The 15,709-nt window shown below is 36.3% G+C and overlaps 1 protein-coding gene across 4 annotated transcripts in view; it reads left to right on the top strand.

The window, feature by feature from the left end:
• SPAG16 (sperm associated antigen 16) overlaps positions 1 to 15,709 on the top strand; it is a 1,038,313-nt gene that overhangs the window by 45,412 nt on the left and 977,192 nt on the right. For all 4 annotated transcript variants that reach the window (XM_060193955.1, XM_060193956.1, XM_060193954.1 and 1 more), the window contains 3 exons: positions 5,471 to 5,588; positions 9,809 to 9,878; positions 11,590 to 11,699. In XM_060193955.1, coding sequence (XP_060049938.1) covers positions 5,471 to 5,588; positions 9,809 to 9,878; positions 11,590 to 11,699 — 298 coding nt within the window. The remainder of the gene's footprint in view (positions 1 to 5,470; positions 5,589 to 9,808; positions 9,879 to 11,589; positions 11,700 to 15,709) is intronic.

Genomic DNA, 15,709 nt, shown 5'->3' with positions numbered 1-15,709 from the left:
TATAGTGTTAAATAAGCATAATTCTAATGTAAGACCTTCAAAGTACGAAGTCTGATAGGATAGGAAGGAGAGTGACCAGGTGACGGCTTACCGGTAGAGCCCACATATTGTGTGTGAGGAGTGAGGATCAAGAGTCCAGTTTCCCACTTGCAGAGGGGAAGCTTTATGAGCCACAGTGCAGTGCTGTAGCTGTCTCTACTCTCTCTCTTTCTCTCTAGCTCTCTCTTTCTGTCTCTCACCCTATATAAAAAGAAAGGAAGGAAGAGATAGACAGGAAAAGGAACGAATGGCCACCTAGAAGAATGGAAAAGTACAGGCACCTCAATTGCCTAAGTGATGACCCTAGTAGCAGAAAAAAGAACAAAAAAGGTGAAAAGGAAAAACAGATATTTCTTTTTTTTTAATTTTTATTTATTTATTTTCCATTTTGTTGCACTTGTCTTTTTATTATTGCTGTAGTTATTATTGTTGTTATTGATGTCATCGTTGTTGGATAAGACAGAGAGAAATGGAGAGAGGAGGGGAAGACGGGGAGAGATTAAGATAGATACCTGCAGACCTACTTCACTGCTTGTGAAGCGACTGCTCTGCAGGTGGGGAGCCGGGGTCTCGAACCGGGATCCTTCCGCTGGTCCTTGCACTTTGCGCCACATGCACTTAACCCGCTGCGCTACCGCTGGACTCCCGGAAAAACATATTTCTGTAAATTTCAGAAATTGATTTCATGAAAAATACTTTTTAAATTTTTATTCATAAATATATTCTTACCAGCATAAGGATCCCGGTTTGAGCCCTCAGCTCCCCACCTGCAGAGGAGTAGCTTCACAAGCAGTGAAGTAAGTCTGTAGGTGTCTATCTTTCTCCCTCTCTGTCTTCCCCTCCTCTCTCCATTTCTGTCTGTCCTATCCAACAACAATGACATCAATAACAACAACAATAATAACTACAACAACAATAAAAAAACAAGGGCAACAAAAGGGAAAATAAAATAAAAATTAAAAAGTATATATATTCTTAAACCCCAAATATATATTAAAAGACCGGCGTAAGGATCCCGGTTCCAGCCCCCGGCTCCCCACCTGCAGGGGAGTCGCTTCACAGCGGTGAAGCAGGTCTGCAGGTGTCTATCTTTCTCTCCCCTCTCTCTCTGTCTTCCCCTCCTCTCTCCATTTCTCTCTGTCCTATCCAACAACAAAGCAACGCCAACAATGGCAATAATAACCGCAACGAGGCTGCAACAACTAGGGCAACAAAAAGGGGGAAAAATGGCCTCCAGGAGCGGTGGATTCATGGTGCAGGCACCGAGCCCAGCAATAACCCTGGAGGGAAAAAAAAAAAAGATAAAAAATGTATCTTAAAATATATTCTTAGACATCAAACAGATACAATTAAATATTTACTTAGAATTTAAATTAAAAAAAAACTCTTTGGAAAAATCCTCAAATATTCAGCAATGATAACACACTTCTTTTTTTTAATTTTTTTTTATTTAAGAAAGGATTAATTAACAAAACCATAGGGTAGGAGGGGTACAACTCCACAGAATTCCCACCACCCAATCTCCATATCCCACCCCCTCCCCTGATAGCTTTCCCATTTTCTATCCCTCTGGGAGCATGGACCCAGGGTCATTGTGGGTTGCAGAAGGTAGAAGGTCTGGCTTCTGTAATTGCTTCCCCGCTGAACATGGATGTTGACTGGTCGGTCCATATTCCCAGTCTGCCCCTCTCTTTCCCTAGTAGGGTGGGGCTCTGGGGAAGCTGAGCTCCAGGACATATTGGTGGGGTCTTCAATCCAGGGAAGCCTGGCCAGCATCCTGATGGCTTCTGGAACCTGGTGACTGAAAAGAGAGTTAACATACGAAGCCAAACAAATTGGATAACACACTTCTAAAACCCCAAAGGAAATACTTTGAAATGAATTACTGAAAATATATTTATGGTATGTATCAAGGCCATAGCGATAGTGAAATTGGTAGCTCCAAATTTTTTTGTTGCAAAATAAGAAAAATTAAACCATTGCTCTATTCTTGCACTATATAATCTCAAAAGGAGAAACTTAAATACTAAGAAAATAAAATAAATAAAAAAATAAGATCAGTAATGAATAAACTAATAAAGGCACAAACATGAAAAATAGCAACATAATTATATTGCTGCTTAAAAAGTATAATATAGGGAGTCGGGCTGTAGCGCAGCGGGTTAAGCGCAGGTGGCGCTAAGCTCAAGGACCGGCGTCAGGATTCTGGTTCGAACCCCTGGCTCCCCACCTGCAGACAGGCAGTGAAGCAGTTCTACAGGTGTCTGTCTTTCTCTCCCCCTTTCTGTCTTCCCCTCCTCTCTCCATTTCTCTCTGTCCTATCCAACAACAACGACATCAATAATAACTACAACAATAAAACAACAAGGGCAACAAAAATACATAAAATTTAAAAAAAAGTATAATATAGCTAACAAAATTGACAATAAAATTTATATAGATCCTGAATACACTAATCATTCCTGAATGTTGGCAAAGAGGTAGAATAACCAGCACTATCATATTTTGCTAATATAAATATAAATTAAAACTTAGCGATTCAGCTCCTAGTTATTTTTTGTAAGAGGAATAAGATATATAGCAAAAAATATATAACTCGTATAAGAATATTCACAGCAAGTTTATGTACAATAGGATCAAACTGAGTATCACTCAGTTTACCACCAGTGGGATAGTGGATATATAATTTGTATAATTTAAATATAATTGTGTGTGTATTATATATATAAAAAAACAAACAAGGACTTACTAATGCACCCAACCACAGGGAAGAATTTCTAATATGCTGGGTGAAGGAAGCTGGTTCCTTTTCTTTTCTTTTCTTTTCTTTTCTTTTCTTTTCTTTTCTTTTCTTTTCATTGGTGTCAACTGGGTCTCATTTATGTGTGATTTCACTGCTGTGGGCTGACTTTTACAGACAGATAAAAAGACAGACAGAAAGAAAAAGATGAAGAGGAGAAACACTATAGTAAAGGAGCTGTCTTTAGGATTTGAACAGGAGCCACACACATGGCAAGGCAGGTGCTCTCCCAGGTAATTTATCTCTAGTACAAAAAAAGCCATACTAAAAAGGGGATCATATTGTATAATTTCAAGTAGATGAGGTTCTAGAATCTACTGAGATGTTAGATGTTGTAATCTATAGTAATATAGGCTATTTATTTCATATTTCTGAAAATTATTATATAAAGTTAAGATCTGTATATTTTGTTTTTCAATTTTTATTTTATTTTTCTTTGTGACTTAATATTGATTTATAAAATTATAAGCTATTATCATATAATTCTATAATATTTCCACCACCAGAGTTCTGTGTCATGCTCTCCATTGGGAATTGCAGTAGTTCTCTCAAGGTCAAAGATATGGGTTGACTTTATTATTTTTTTATATAATTTTTATTTATAAAAATGAAAAAGACAAAAACCATAGGATAAGAGCGGTACAAATCCACACAATTCCCACCACCAGAATGCTGCATCCTATCCGCTCCCCTGGTAGCTTTCCTATTCTTTATCCCTCTGCGAGCATGGACCAAAGGACATTATGGGGTGCAGAAGGTGGAAGGTCTGGCTTCTGTAATTGCTTCCTCGCTGAACATGGGTGTTGACAGGTTGTTCCATACTCCCAGCCTGTCTCTCTCTTTTCCTAATGAGGCGGGGTTCTGGGGAAATGGGGGTCCAGGACACATTGGTGGGATCCTCTGCCCAGGGAAGTCCAGTTGGCAGCACAGTACCGTCTGGAACCTGGTGGCTGAAAGAAGAGTTAACATATAAAACCAAACAAATTGTTGACTAATCATGAACCTAAAGGCTGGAATAGTGCAGATGAAGATTTGGGGGTCTCCATTTTGTAGATAGTTAGTAGGCCTATTTTAGTTATATTCCAGAGAGCCCAGGACTATATTACTGTTTTTTTTCCTTCCTTCCTTCCTTCCTTCCTTCCTTCCTTCCTTCCTTCCTTCCTCCCTCCCTCCCTCCCTCCCTCCCTCCCTCCCTCCTTCTTTCTTTCCTTCCTTCCTTCCTTCCTTCCTTCCTTCCTTCCTTCCTTCCTTCCTTCCTTCCTTCTTTCTTTCTTTCTTTCTTTCTTTCTTTCTTTCTTTCTTTCTTTCTTTCTTTTCCTGAGTCTGACACCTGATCCAAGTTATTGTCTGGGGAGATGATCATGGCTAGAAAAGGACCAGAAAGCTGGATCAGGGAAGAGAGTAGCTCCAAATATGGGAAAGGTGTATAAATATTGTTGACTGTAAACCCCATCAATTTGATCTGATCTAGGGCCCATATTCAGCTTAAGAGCCTGTGACCTCTACATCCCTGTAGATCTGAGCTCACATTCTGTGGTCATGAGTAGGAATGTTCCAAGCTGCCCCAATGTTAGGACCCATCTTTCTCAGGTGGAAGATAGAGTATGTTGTTCATCCCTTTGGAGGATGAAATATTCTCTACCTTAGTTGATCCATGTTGAGGGCAAGGTCCTATGGGGGCCCACAAAGGGGTTTATTGTGTTGTTCCTGATAGAGATTACAAGTAACAAAGGAGAGAGGGATTTATTCGAGGTCTAGGCTCATTTTGTCTGTTTGTAAATCTCAGGACTCCCCGACTAAAGGCATGGGTTGACTGTATAACTATCTGTCTCTCTGTCTTTGTTTGTCTTTCTGTCTGTCTGTCTGTCTATCTGTCTGTCTGTCTGTCTATCTATCTATCTATCTATCTATCTATCTATTTTTCCCATTTTTTTTCTACCACCTTGTCTTCACTTCCCTTCTAAACCACACCTACACCTATTATTACTTCTGAGTGTTCTTTTTTTTCTCTTTTCTCTCAGATAACAAAAAAGTGATTAAAGAAGCTGAATTTTTTCTCACAGTGAATAATAGCATTCTTTTTTAAATTTTTATTTATTTATTCCCTTTTGTTTTTTATTGTTGTAGTTATTGTTGTTGTCGTCATTGTTGGATAGGACAGAGAGAAATGGAGAGAGGAGGGGAAGACAGAGAGGGGGAGAGAACGATAGACACCTGCAGACCTGCTTCACCACTTGTGAAGAGACTCCCCTGCAGGTGGGGAGCCAGGGCTCCAACCAGCATCCTTAAGCCAGTCCTTGCGCTTTGCGCCACCTGCACTTAACCCGTTGCGCTACAGCCCGACTCCTGAATAATAGCATTATTTTGAGTACATACTTGAGTGCAACAAAAGGTGGTAGTAGGAAATAAAGAAATAATCAGCTCAAAAGAAATGTGATTTTTCCACTCCTGCCCCTTTTCAGGGAAGTTACATAACATATAGTACTTCAGGTAGTTCTGGCCTCTGTTGTGTTGACCTTTAAATAGTTTTTATTTTTATCCAACAGGGGAAAAAGGTTCAGATGTTATATGGAAGTCACTGATTTAACTCAATTGCCCTTTAAGATGTGATTGGTCTTTTGTTTTTCATAGGTTGAAATTACATTATGCCTCATATGAACCAACAATAAGAGTGTTACATGAGAAACACAACACTTTATTGAAGCAGAAAATGCTGACCTCCTTGGAAAGAGACAAAGCAGTTGGGCAGGTAAAGAAATAATAAGTTAGTTCAAAATTAATTTTAACCTTTTACTTAAAAAATAGAAATATTGGTTTTATGCAGGTAAGATGGCATATTAGTTATGCAAACAGACTGTCATGCCTGAGGCTACCATGTCCCAGCTTCAATCCCTCACACCATTATAAACCAGAACTGAGCAGTGCTCTGGAAAAGAAAAAAAAAAGAAAAGAAAAAAAAATTTATGTTTTGATTTTGAGATAAATTTAAACAGATTTCCTCCAATTTCCATGGTGTAATAAAGATTCATGTGTGATCATACATTTAGAAACACTTGTATCTTTTAAAAACTATAAAGATTATTATTAACTAAAACATACAGTTTACTAGTATTGTTGTAAAGCTTTATGGAATGATGTATAAACAGTCCCTGTAATTTATACTTAGGTGACTAACAAATTTAATCCCTGCCTTGATTTTCAGTCATTTTTGTTATTGACTTTTTTTTTTCCAGTTTTTCAGAAGATTTTTTGCATTGGTTTAAGGACAGTAATGAATCTCTGACACTGAATTAAAAAATTAAATGGTGCACATTAAAATATGTAGCAGTAAACTATAACTGTATTCAACACTCTTCAATTGTTCTCTGGAGATTTTCATTTTTGTCTAAATGTTCTTTAGCTACGAAAACTTCATAGTGATTATATTCTTCCTCCAAGTATTTTATTGTTAAGGCATGTTTTTCACTTGTTTTGTCTTGAATGGGATTCATAGCTACTAGAATTCAAAGCACTATTTGTCTCAGTGCTTCTTTTTTCTTTAATTAAAATTTTTGTATGTCTGAGTTATACATAATAGAAAAATGTGTTTGATATTAATTTATATTTTGTGGTATTGTGTCAAAACTATCAAAAGTTTTATTCATTTATTTATTTTTGCCATCAGGATTATTCTAAGTCTTGGGGCCTACATGACTCCTGGAAACTTATTTTTACTTTTCCTTTCTTTTGATAGAGGTTAAGACATACATACACACACACACACACACACACACACACACACACACACACACACAGAGAGAGAGAGAGAAGGGAGGGAAATGACACTTGAAGGACTGTTCGACTGCTTGTGAATCTTTCCATCTCTAAGTGGGGATTGATAGCTTGAAGTAGGGTCCTCACAGGTGATATTGTGTGTACTTTACCAGGTGAGTCACCCCTCTGCTTCTCATTGTGTGCATGTGCATGCATGTTTATTTTAATCTAAACTCCTCCCCAGTTTCTAGATAATAAGCACAATTCTACATCTTGGTGTAGTGAATGTAAAATTGTTCTTTAATTTAAAAAATGCAGGATTTCTCTGAGAAGTGGTAGATGTTGGCTGAAAATATAAGATGAACATGAAACATTTGGACAATTTTTTGCTATAAAGTTTGGGAATTTTCAAAAGTAAAAAGAAGGGAACTAAGGAAGAAAATTAAAGCAGAAGAAATAAATCAGTAAAACAATAAATTACAGTAAGGAACAACTGACTTTTTTTTTTAATGTGGCACATTGGAAATGAATTTAGGACCATGGGCATACATGATATAAATACTGAGTGAACTCACCAGCCCAACTTGTCATTCTGTATTTTAGAGAGAAAGGAAGAGAGAGAAAGGAAAGGGAGAGACACCACAGTATTGCCTCACCATTTTTGAAGCTCTCATGTGGTGTTTGGACTGAAATCTAGGGTCATATTTACAAGGTTAGTGCACTGCTGGGCTAGTTATCTCTAAGTGCAGGGACAAAAGAATTGTGGGTAGCTCCAATAGTAAAGCCAACCAAATTTAGCTTCACACTGAGGATAACAGATACAAAATAAGAGTTTATGAAAGCATTTATAGCTTACATAATTGAGTTTTCTCTGGGGAGAGCAGCACATGCCTACATTGTAGATCCAAAATGCCTTGTAAGAATAAGGACAGTGAACTGATTTGGAACTTATATTGTGACTAGGGGCTTCAGACTATGGTAATAATTATTATGTGTTAGAAGGGACTCATTGTTTGACTCTATTGATGGCAAAGAAGGGAGTACCCGAGTTTTTATTTTATTTTAAATATACTTGGTCAGATATGGCAGTTAAGTGATATGGTTAAGACTCATCAACATTTAGTAGTCAAACATAAAAAAAAAAAACTAGATGGATTTATTACGGGAATTAATCTGAAAGAACTCCAGCCAGTCAAATTTGAAAAAAACTTGAACAACAAAATGCTGTAGCATTTGATTTTATTTAAAAGTAAATACTTTTTGAGTTCATAATGCTATAAACAAATTAACTGAGTTCATAAATAGTGGAGGAGACAACTATCTTTTATAAAGAAAAATTCCAAATTAGATGTCTCCTTCTCTTAAGGAAGTTTAATTTACCACCTTGACTCTTAAGTATTGATTGGGTTTATTATACATTGCTTCCAAAATTCACTGGAAATGGGAAAAATGTAATTACACAGAGAAAAATTAGTACTTATTTTTTAGGTAAGTGATCAAGGTTAGGATAAACATTTAACAGATTGATAGATATGCTTTTCATATGACACGCTTTGTGATCTGCTTCTCCAAAATCCATTAACTACAGTTGAATTATGGGAAAATATCATACCCCACATCTTATCTGTAAACATTCTGAAATATTGTAAATAAGCTATAGTCTTAAAAATTGCCAATATTAGCAGAATTAGGGGAAGTGTAAAAAGACATAATGACTACATTTAAATAGTATTTTGGATGGGATTCTGAAGCAGAAAAATGATATTAGAAACACATTAATGAAACTAGAACAAAATGTGGACATTTGCTAATTAAATAATGATATATCAGTGTTACCTGTAACAAATATACCATAGTAATAGAGGATGTTAACGTGAAAGCAGGGTGCAGAATATATAGAAATTCTTTGTATTGTATTTGCAACTTTTATGGAAGTCTAAAATTGTTCCAGGTAAGTAATGTATTTAACATTTTGTCATCATTTAACATTTTATCAACATTTCTATTAAAAGTAGAAAAAAACACATTTTTTTACCTAGTTATTTTTAGAAACAATAATCCACAGGCAGTGTACTTCATTGCCATGTACATGACCCAGGTTTGAGTTTGGCCTTGACTTAATTGAAGGAAGCTTTGGTGCTGTGGAATCTTTCATTCCTTTTGCCTCTGTGCTTCTGTCTCTGTCTTTCCAAAATAGGTCGCATTGTTTGAAATTCTCTGTTAATGAAGATATATTGCTACTTGGTCATGGTATTTTATGATAGCATGATCATATACAAGAGATAAAGCAAATTATTTTAAAGGTTGAATATGTTATTTAAGTATATTTTTCAGGAAATATGGGAAATGGTGTGTTGCCAAAGTAATAAATGTTCCTAATTATAAAACACAATGAAACAAAGACTATCTGTGAGTAGAAAGTGAGATAAGAATTTTAAGGATATCAGATCTTTACATGTGGTATTTCTCAACTAGTATCTTTGTTTTATGGATATGAAAATAGGCTAAACTGTTATGAAAAAATTTTAGCAGAGGATAAACCTCACTCATTATTGAAAGCTGAATCATTATTGTATAAAATGTATAACCAGTGTTCTTGATGTAGGTGACTATGTGAAATAAATAACTCAGAAGCCTACCCATAAGAGATACTTAATAATTGTCTGGGGTGGGGAGTCGGGCAGTAGCGCAGTGGGTTAAGCGCACATGGCACAAAGGGCAAGGACTGACGTAAGGATCTGGTTTCGAGCCCCTGGCATCCTACCTGCAGGTGGTCACTTCATAAGTGGTGAAGCAGGTCTTCAGGTGTTTGTTTTTCTTTCCTCCTCTCTGTCTTCCCCTCCTCTCTCCATTTCTCTCTGTCCTATCCAACAACAACAGCTATGACAATAATAACTATAACAAGCACAACAACAAGGGCAACAAAAATGGGAAAAATAGCCTCCAGGAGCAGTGGACTTGTAGTGCAGACACCGAGCCCCAGTAATAACCCTGAACGCAGTAAATAAATAAATAAATAAATAAATAAATAAATAAATAAAACAAATTGTCTGGGGCATTAACATTTTCTTTTCTTAACAAGTGGTGTTTAATTTTTAAATACATGGATTTTAATACAAGTGCAATTAATATTTGGATAACTTGTAGTAAGAATTTAACCAATGCGTATTATTTAACCTTTTTGAGTCAACCTGTATATCTGAATTTAATTTTTAGATTTCTGTACTTCAAGCAACATTGAGGCATATGGAAATTGGGCATAGTTACCATGCTCCTCATGTTAAAGGTACAAGTTAAATGTGATAAAGCTCCAATTTGATTTTTACACTTTAGTGATTTCTCATCCTATAGAATTCAAAATTATAGGGATATTTAAAGGTGAGTAAATGCTGATTTTTTAAAATAAAATTAAAAGGATCATAAAAAAGGAAATAAGATATGCTACTTTAGAAATTATTTTTTTAAATTTCATTTCTTTTGTTGTTGCAGAGCTCCACCACTCTGAACTAAAAGTTTCAGATAAAAGGAGAGAAGTAGAGACAGTAGGAGAGTGTGGTTGGTGCCATGCTTAGAATTGGCTTGTGCAGGGGTGGGACCATGGCACAGCGGGTTAAGCACACGTGGCACAAAGCACAGGACCAGCATAAGGATCCTGATTTCAGCCCTTGGCTCCCCACCTGCAGGAGAGTCACTTCACAGGTGGTGAAGCAGGACTGCAGGTGTCTATCTTTCTCTTTCCTTTTCTGTCTTCCCCTCCTCTCTCGGTTTCTCTCTGTTCTATCCAACAATGAAGGACGTCAACAAGGATAACCACAACAACAAGGGCAACAAAAGGGGGAAAAATGGCCTCCGGAAGCAGTGGATTCATGGTGCAGGCACTGAGCCCCAGCAATAACCCTGTATGCAAAATAAATAAATAAAATAAATAAATAAAAATAAATTGGCTTGTGCATGGCAAAAACAGGTCACCTCCTAGGTGATCTGTTTTGTTGGCCCAATATAGATTAATTTTAGAGAAGAATATGAGTAAACTATGACAGGAGAATTTCTGTTTCTGTCTTTAATGCTTATTATTGTTTAGAATAGTCAGTTAATTTAGAGTTAATGATTATAACTTTAATAGACATTTGAAATCAGCCCTCTGTTTAGAAATACAGTGAGTAGTATATGTGAAAATGAAAGGGGTATTTTCCATCACTTTTTCTCCCCTCAGATGATCTATTTGTGACTTATTTGTGTCCAAGGAGTTAGGAGATCAGCATTATAATTATTGGAATTTTGCACTACAATTTTCATTCTGCCTTTTCTTCCAAAATAAAGAAGCATAGTGTGTAATATTTTATTTCTGGAATTTTAAAGAATGTACTATTTATTATCCATTGTCTTTGGGAAATTTCTTTATGCTCACCATTCTCTCTTTTGATACTGCTTTTCAACTTTATATGGATGTGAACCTCATGGTAATAGGAAATCATATATAATTACAGATTGATTATTATGCAATCTGACTCATCATCATACCATTTTTGTCAACTTGAAGTACTGCCCTTTTTCACTTCAGTGAAAGTATTTAAGATATCAACATAAAATATGTTGGAATGATTTCACTGTTATTAGTTTAATACTTTAAAAAATACAAGTGTGTGTGTGGGGGGGGGTCAGGCGGCAGCGCAGCAGGCTAAAAGCACATGGTGCAAAGGGCAAGGACTGGCATAAGGATCCCTATTCAACCCGCTGACTCCACACCTGCAGGGGGGTTGCTTCACGGGTGGGGAAGCAGTTCTGCAGGTGTCTGTCTTTCTCTCCCCCTCTCTGTCTTCCCCTCCTCTCTCCATTTCTCTCTGTCCTATCCAAGAACGACGACATCATTAACAACAATAATAACCACAAAAATAAAAAAAAAATACATGTGTCATGATGAGTTTGGCTTTATACTTAAGCTAAAGTTATACTTCTTACAAACAGTATAAATAAGAACTTATTGTGTTATCTTGTAGTTTCTTCTAAGTGTGAAAGAGGAAATGCATCAGAAGGTCCTACTCAAAGAAGTCTCCGTGAAGCCAAGGAACAAAGCAAATACAAGGCAAAGATGAAAGAGAATATAAAGGTATGCCATTTCTTTTTTCTCATTACTTCATACATAACTCAGAGTTTCAGATGTAGGGACTCATACAGTGTCAGTATTTTAGTGGAATAAAAAATTGATATTGTATATTTCACACCCCTCACTTTGTAGATGGAATATATAGGTCTTCTTGCTACTTGAATGCTACTTCATGCTACTTGTATGAATCACTCTGCCACCTGTACCAACTTAATCATGGCCACGCATGCTCTCCTGCTCACTTTTCTCCTATCCATACTTTTTTTTTTTTCTCAAAATAACTAATTCCAAGATAACGCTATTTCTATTTATTCCTCACAGTGTAGATGTTTCTTAGTCTTTAAGAAAGGGTGCCTTTTCTTTAGGAGTCTTCTTTTATCTGAGTAACTGTTCTTTGAAGACAGTTTGATAATGAAAAAATCTTCTGGGGAGTCAGGTGGTGGTGCACTTAATTGAGCACACATGCTACCATGCACACAGGCTTGGGTTCAAGCCCCCAGGCCTCCTTTGCAGGGGTGAAGCCTCACAAGTGTTAAAGCAGCACTGCAGGTCTCTCTTTTCCTCTCTCTCTAGCTCTCCTCTCTCAATTTTTCTCTGTCTATATCCAATGAATGAATAAATAAGGTATTTTAAAAAGTTATTTTGTAGTGACTATAGAAAACTGACATTAAAATATTTGAGCAGATAAAAATAAGGGAGAAGGAAAATCACATAAAACCTGTGAATAGTTTAGTTTCTTATGATAAAAATTACACAGAAATCTCGTAAGTAGTCATTTCATTTTAGTCTTAAAATATCTAGCATTCACTGACTGAAAAATATGAAAATATTTGATATAATAACTTCTAGTAGTAATTCTATAACAGTAATAGATTTTTATCATTTCAAATAATCTAAATACATATAAATATAAGTAGCTGAAATCAATAACTTTTTTCCTCAGAGAAATGCATACAAATTTAATATGATATTTGAAAAAAATATAGCGTAAGCACTTTGAGATTATACTGTCTTTGATAATTTTTGTGATGTTAAGATTAGTACTTTACTACTCTTATATTGTTAGTACTAATTTAGAGATGTATGATATTTAAAGTAGACCCTCATTTCTAGTCACATGACCCATTTAACTTCTCCATGCCTGTAATCTGTCATCAGGAGAGATTTTTCCCTTTTTGTCATCATAAACTTTGCTACGCCTCAGTTGGTCTTGAATTTTTATTTATAAAAAGGAAACACTGACAAAACCATGGGATAGGAAAAAATATCAGGGGATGGGATGGGATATGGAGATCTGGTGGTGGGGATTGTGTGGAGCTGTACCCCTCTTATCCTATAGTCTTGAATTTTAACATCAGATATACACAAACAATGGAGGTGGATATCTCTTACAGTCAACAAATTAGTTCTTGTTCTCTGCAGAGGTTATTAGTTCAGTGAACAAATAAAATATTCAAAATAATAATGGGCTATGGTGATCATCATTGAGAAGACTTTCATCTTCTAATAGCATTCACATTCCCTTTAAGCTAGTAAGCCATATTTTTTTCAATATTTATTTATTTATTTATTCCATTTTATTGCCCTTGTTTTATTGTTGTTGTTCTTGATGTCGTTCATTGTTGGATAGCACAGAGAGAAATGGAGAGAGAAGGGGATGACAGAGAGAATGGGAGTGAAAGACAGACACCTGCAGATCTGCTTCACTGCCTGTGAAGCGACTCCCCTGCAGGTGGGGAGCTGGGGTCTCGAATAGGGATCCTTATGTTGGTCCTTGCACTTTGCGCCAGGTGTGCTTATAGTAAGCCATATTTCAACTATTTGTTGATTTACTCACTGAGTGCTTTTGGTTTGTAAGACTACACTAGAAATTCAGGATTGGCTTTTTATGTAACAAAACACTTACTAAAATATAGCACAAGTACATTGCATATTTATCTTTAGTACATTTTCTTTTAGTGCTGCATTGAAATATTTAACTTGATATCTACATCATAATGTGAAAATTAGAGCTTATAAAAGTGTTATAGAATGAAGTGAGTTCTTATACCTTTACCAAATAATCATCTTTTTACTATTTCTCGTTAATTTTCTTTTCCTCCGGCAAGTTTGTTATTTTTGACCATCATCACCTCAATTTAGTGAAATCATAAAATATTTATCTTTTTCAGGTATGATTTATCTCATTAGCATAATGATTTACATGGCAGAATGTCCTCAAGATCAAATAGTGGGTTAGATGAGTTATGACACACATGGGTGCTGGGCGGTAGCACAGCAGGGTAAGCTCATGTGGTGGTTTGAGTGCCTGGCTCCACACATGTGGGGGGTTGCTTCACAAGAGGTGAAGCGTGTCTGCAGGTGTCTTATCTTTCTCTTCCCCTCCTCTCTTGATTTCTCTCTGTCCTATCCAACAGCAGCATTAAGAATGAGGACAACAAAAAGGGGGAAATTGGCTTTCAGGGGCAGTGGATTTGTAGTGTAGGCATTGAGCCCCAGCGTTAACCTTGGAGGCAAAGAGAGAGAGAAAGAAAGAAAGAAAGAAAGAAAGAAAGAAAGAAAGAAAGAAAGAAAGAAAGAGAGAGAGAGAGAGAGAAAGAAAGAAAAGACAAGACACATTTTTGCATAGAAAAAATACATCATGATTTTTCTGGCAACTCAGTATTTCATTATAGATCAATATATATTCCATTTTATATATCTGTATACACAGGTATTATATAATATATACAAATTTTGTGGCTCATACACAAAAGTTTTATTCATTTAAAAACTTAAATTATTTTCACGACTTTGATATTGTGAATGCTGCACTGAATGCAGGATTGCTAATATCTCTTTGGAATCCTGTGTTCATTCCTTTTGTCTACATAACCCAAAGTGGATTTGTAATTCAGTATTTAATTTCTGGAGTAACCTCCCTACTGTTTTCTACAGTGGCAGTCAAACTCTGCTATCTATCAGTTGTTTTCTTACTTATAGTAACTTATAGTAACTTTACTGGATATGAGATGATATACCTCATTAGATTTTTTATTTACGCTTTCTAATATGACTAGTAACATGAGTGTCTTTTCATATACCTTCTGGGAATTTCAGTATATTCTTTGAGAAAATGTCTGTTTAGTTCTTTTGTTCATAATTGAACTGGTTTGCTAATTTTTGTCATTGAATAGTATTTGAATTGTGATTTTCAAATATATATATTTTTCTCTCTTTTTTTTTTTATTGCCTCCAGAGTTATGGCTGGGGCTCTGTGCCTGCACTACAAATCTGCTATTCCTGGCGGCCATTTTTTTCCATTTTGTTGTTATTGTTATTGCTGTTGTTGTTGTTGGATATGACAGAGAGAAATCGAGAGAGGTGGGGAAGTCAGCGAGGGGGAGAAAAACACCTGTAGACTTGCTTCACTGCTTGAAAAGCGACGATACCCCATCTCCCCACAGGTGGGGAGCCTGGGGCTGGAACCAGGATCCCTGAGCTGGTCCTTGCACTTTGTGCCTTGTGCTGGTGCGCTGGCCGCCTTTCAAATACTTTCTATCAGTGTACAGATCACCTTCTAATTTTGTTGATGATCTTTTTGTTATACAAAATCTTTTTTGTTCATAAGTTTTACATGGTACTTTTCTTTTTATGCTTTTACTTTCATATCCAAAATATCACTGACAAGACAAATGTCAAGGACCTTAACCCCTATTAGGAGTTTTATCATTTCAGGTTTTATATTAAATCTCTTGTTCTTTTTGAGTTACTTTTTGTGAATAGTGTAAGGTAGGGCTCCCCCCACCCCCAGCTCCAGTATCACTTTAATGAGGAAATGTTGGTTTACAGGACTGTTGTCTCAAGGGTACTTGTTCCCAAAATAGGTATCAGTACATTTCACCCTCAACCAGATCATCCTCTTGTTCCACATAGGAACTTAGATCCTCAACTCTCCCTTAGGGGTCCTTCTTCCCCACATTTGAGTTCCCCTTAGAACCATATACCCTTCCAAGAATGCTCTTTCAGTTTTA

The sequence above is a fragment of the Erinaceus europaeus genome, chromosome 7 (assembly GCF_950295315.1).
Source record: "Erinaceus europaeus chromosome 7, mEriEur2.1, whole genome shotgun sequence".
Taxonomy (NCBI): Eukaryota; Metazoa; Chordata; class Mammalia; order Eulipotyphla; family Erinaceidae; genus Erinaceus; species Erinaceus europaeus.
This window is presented reverse-complemented; position numbering and strand designations above follow the sequence as displayed.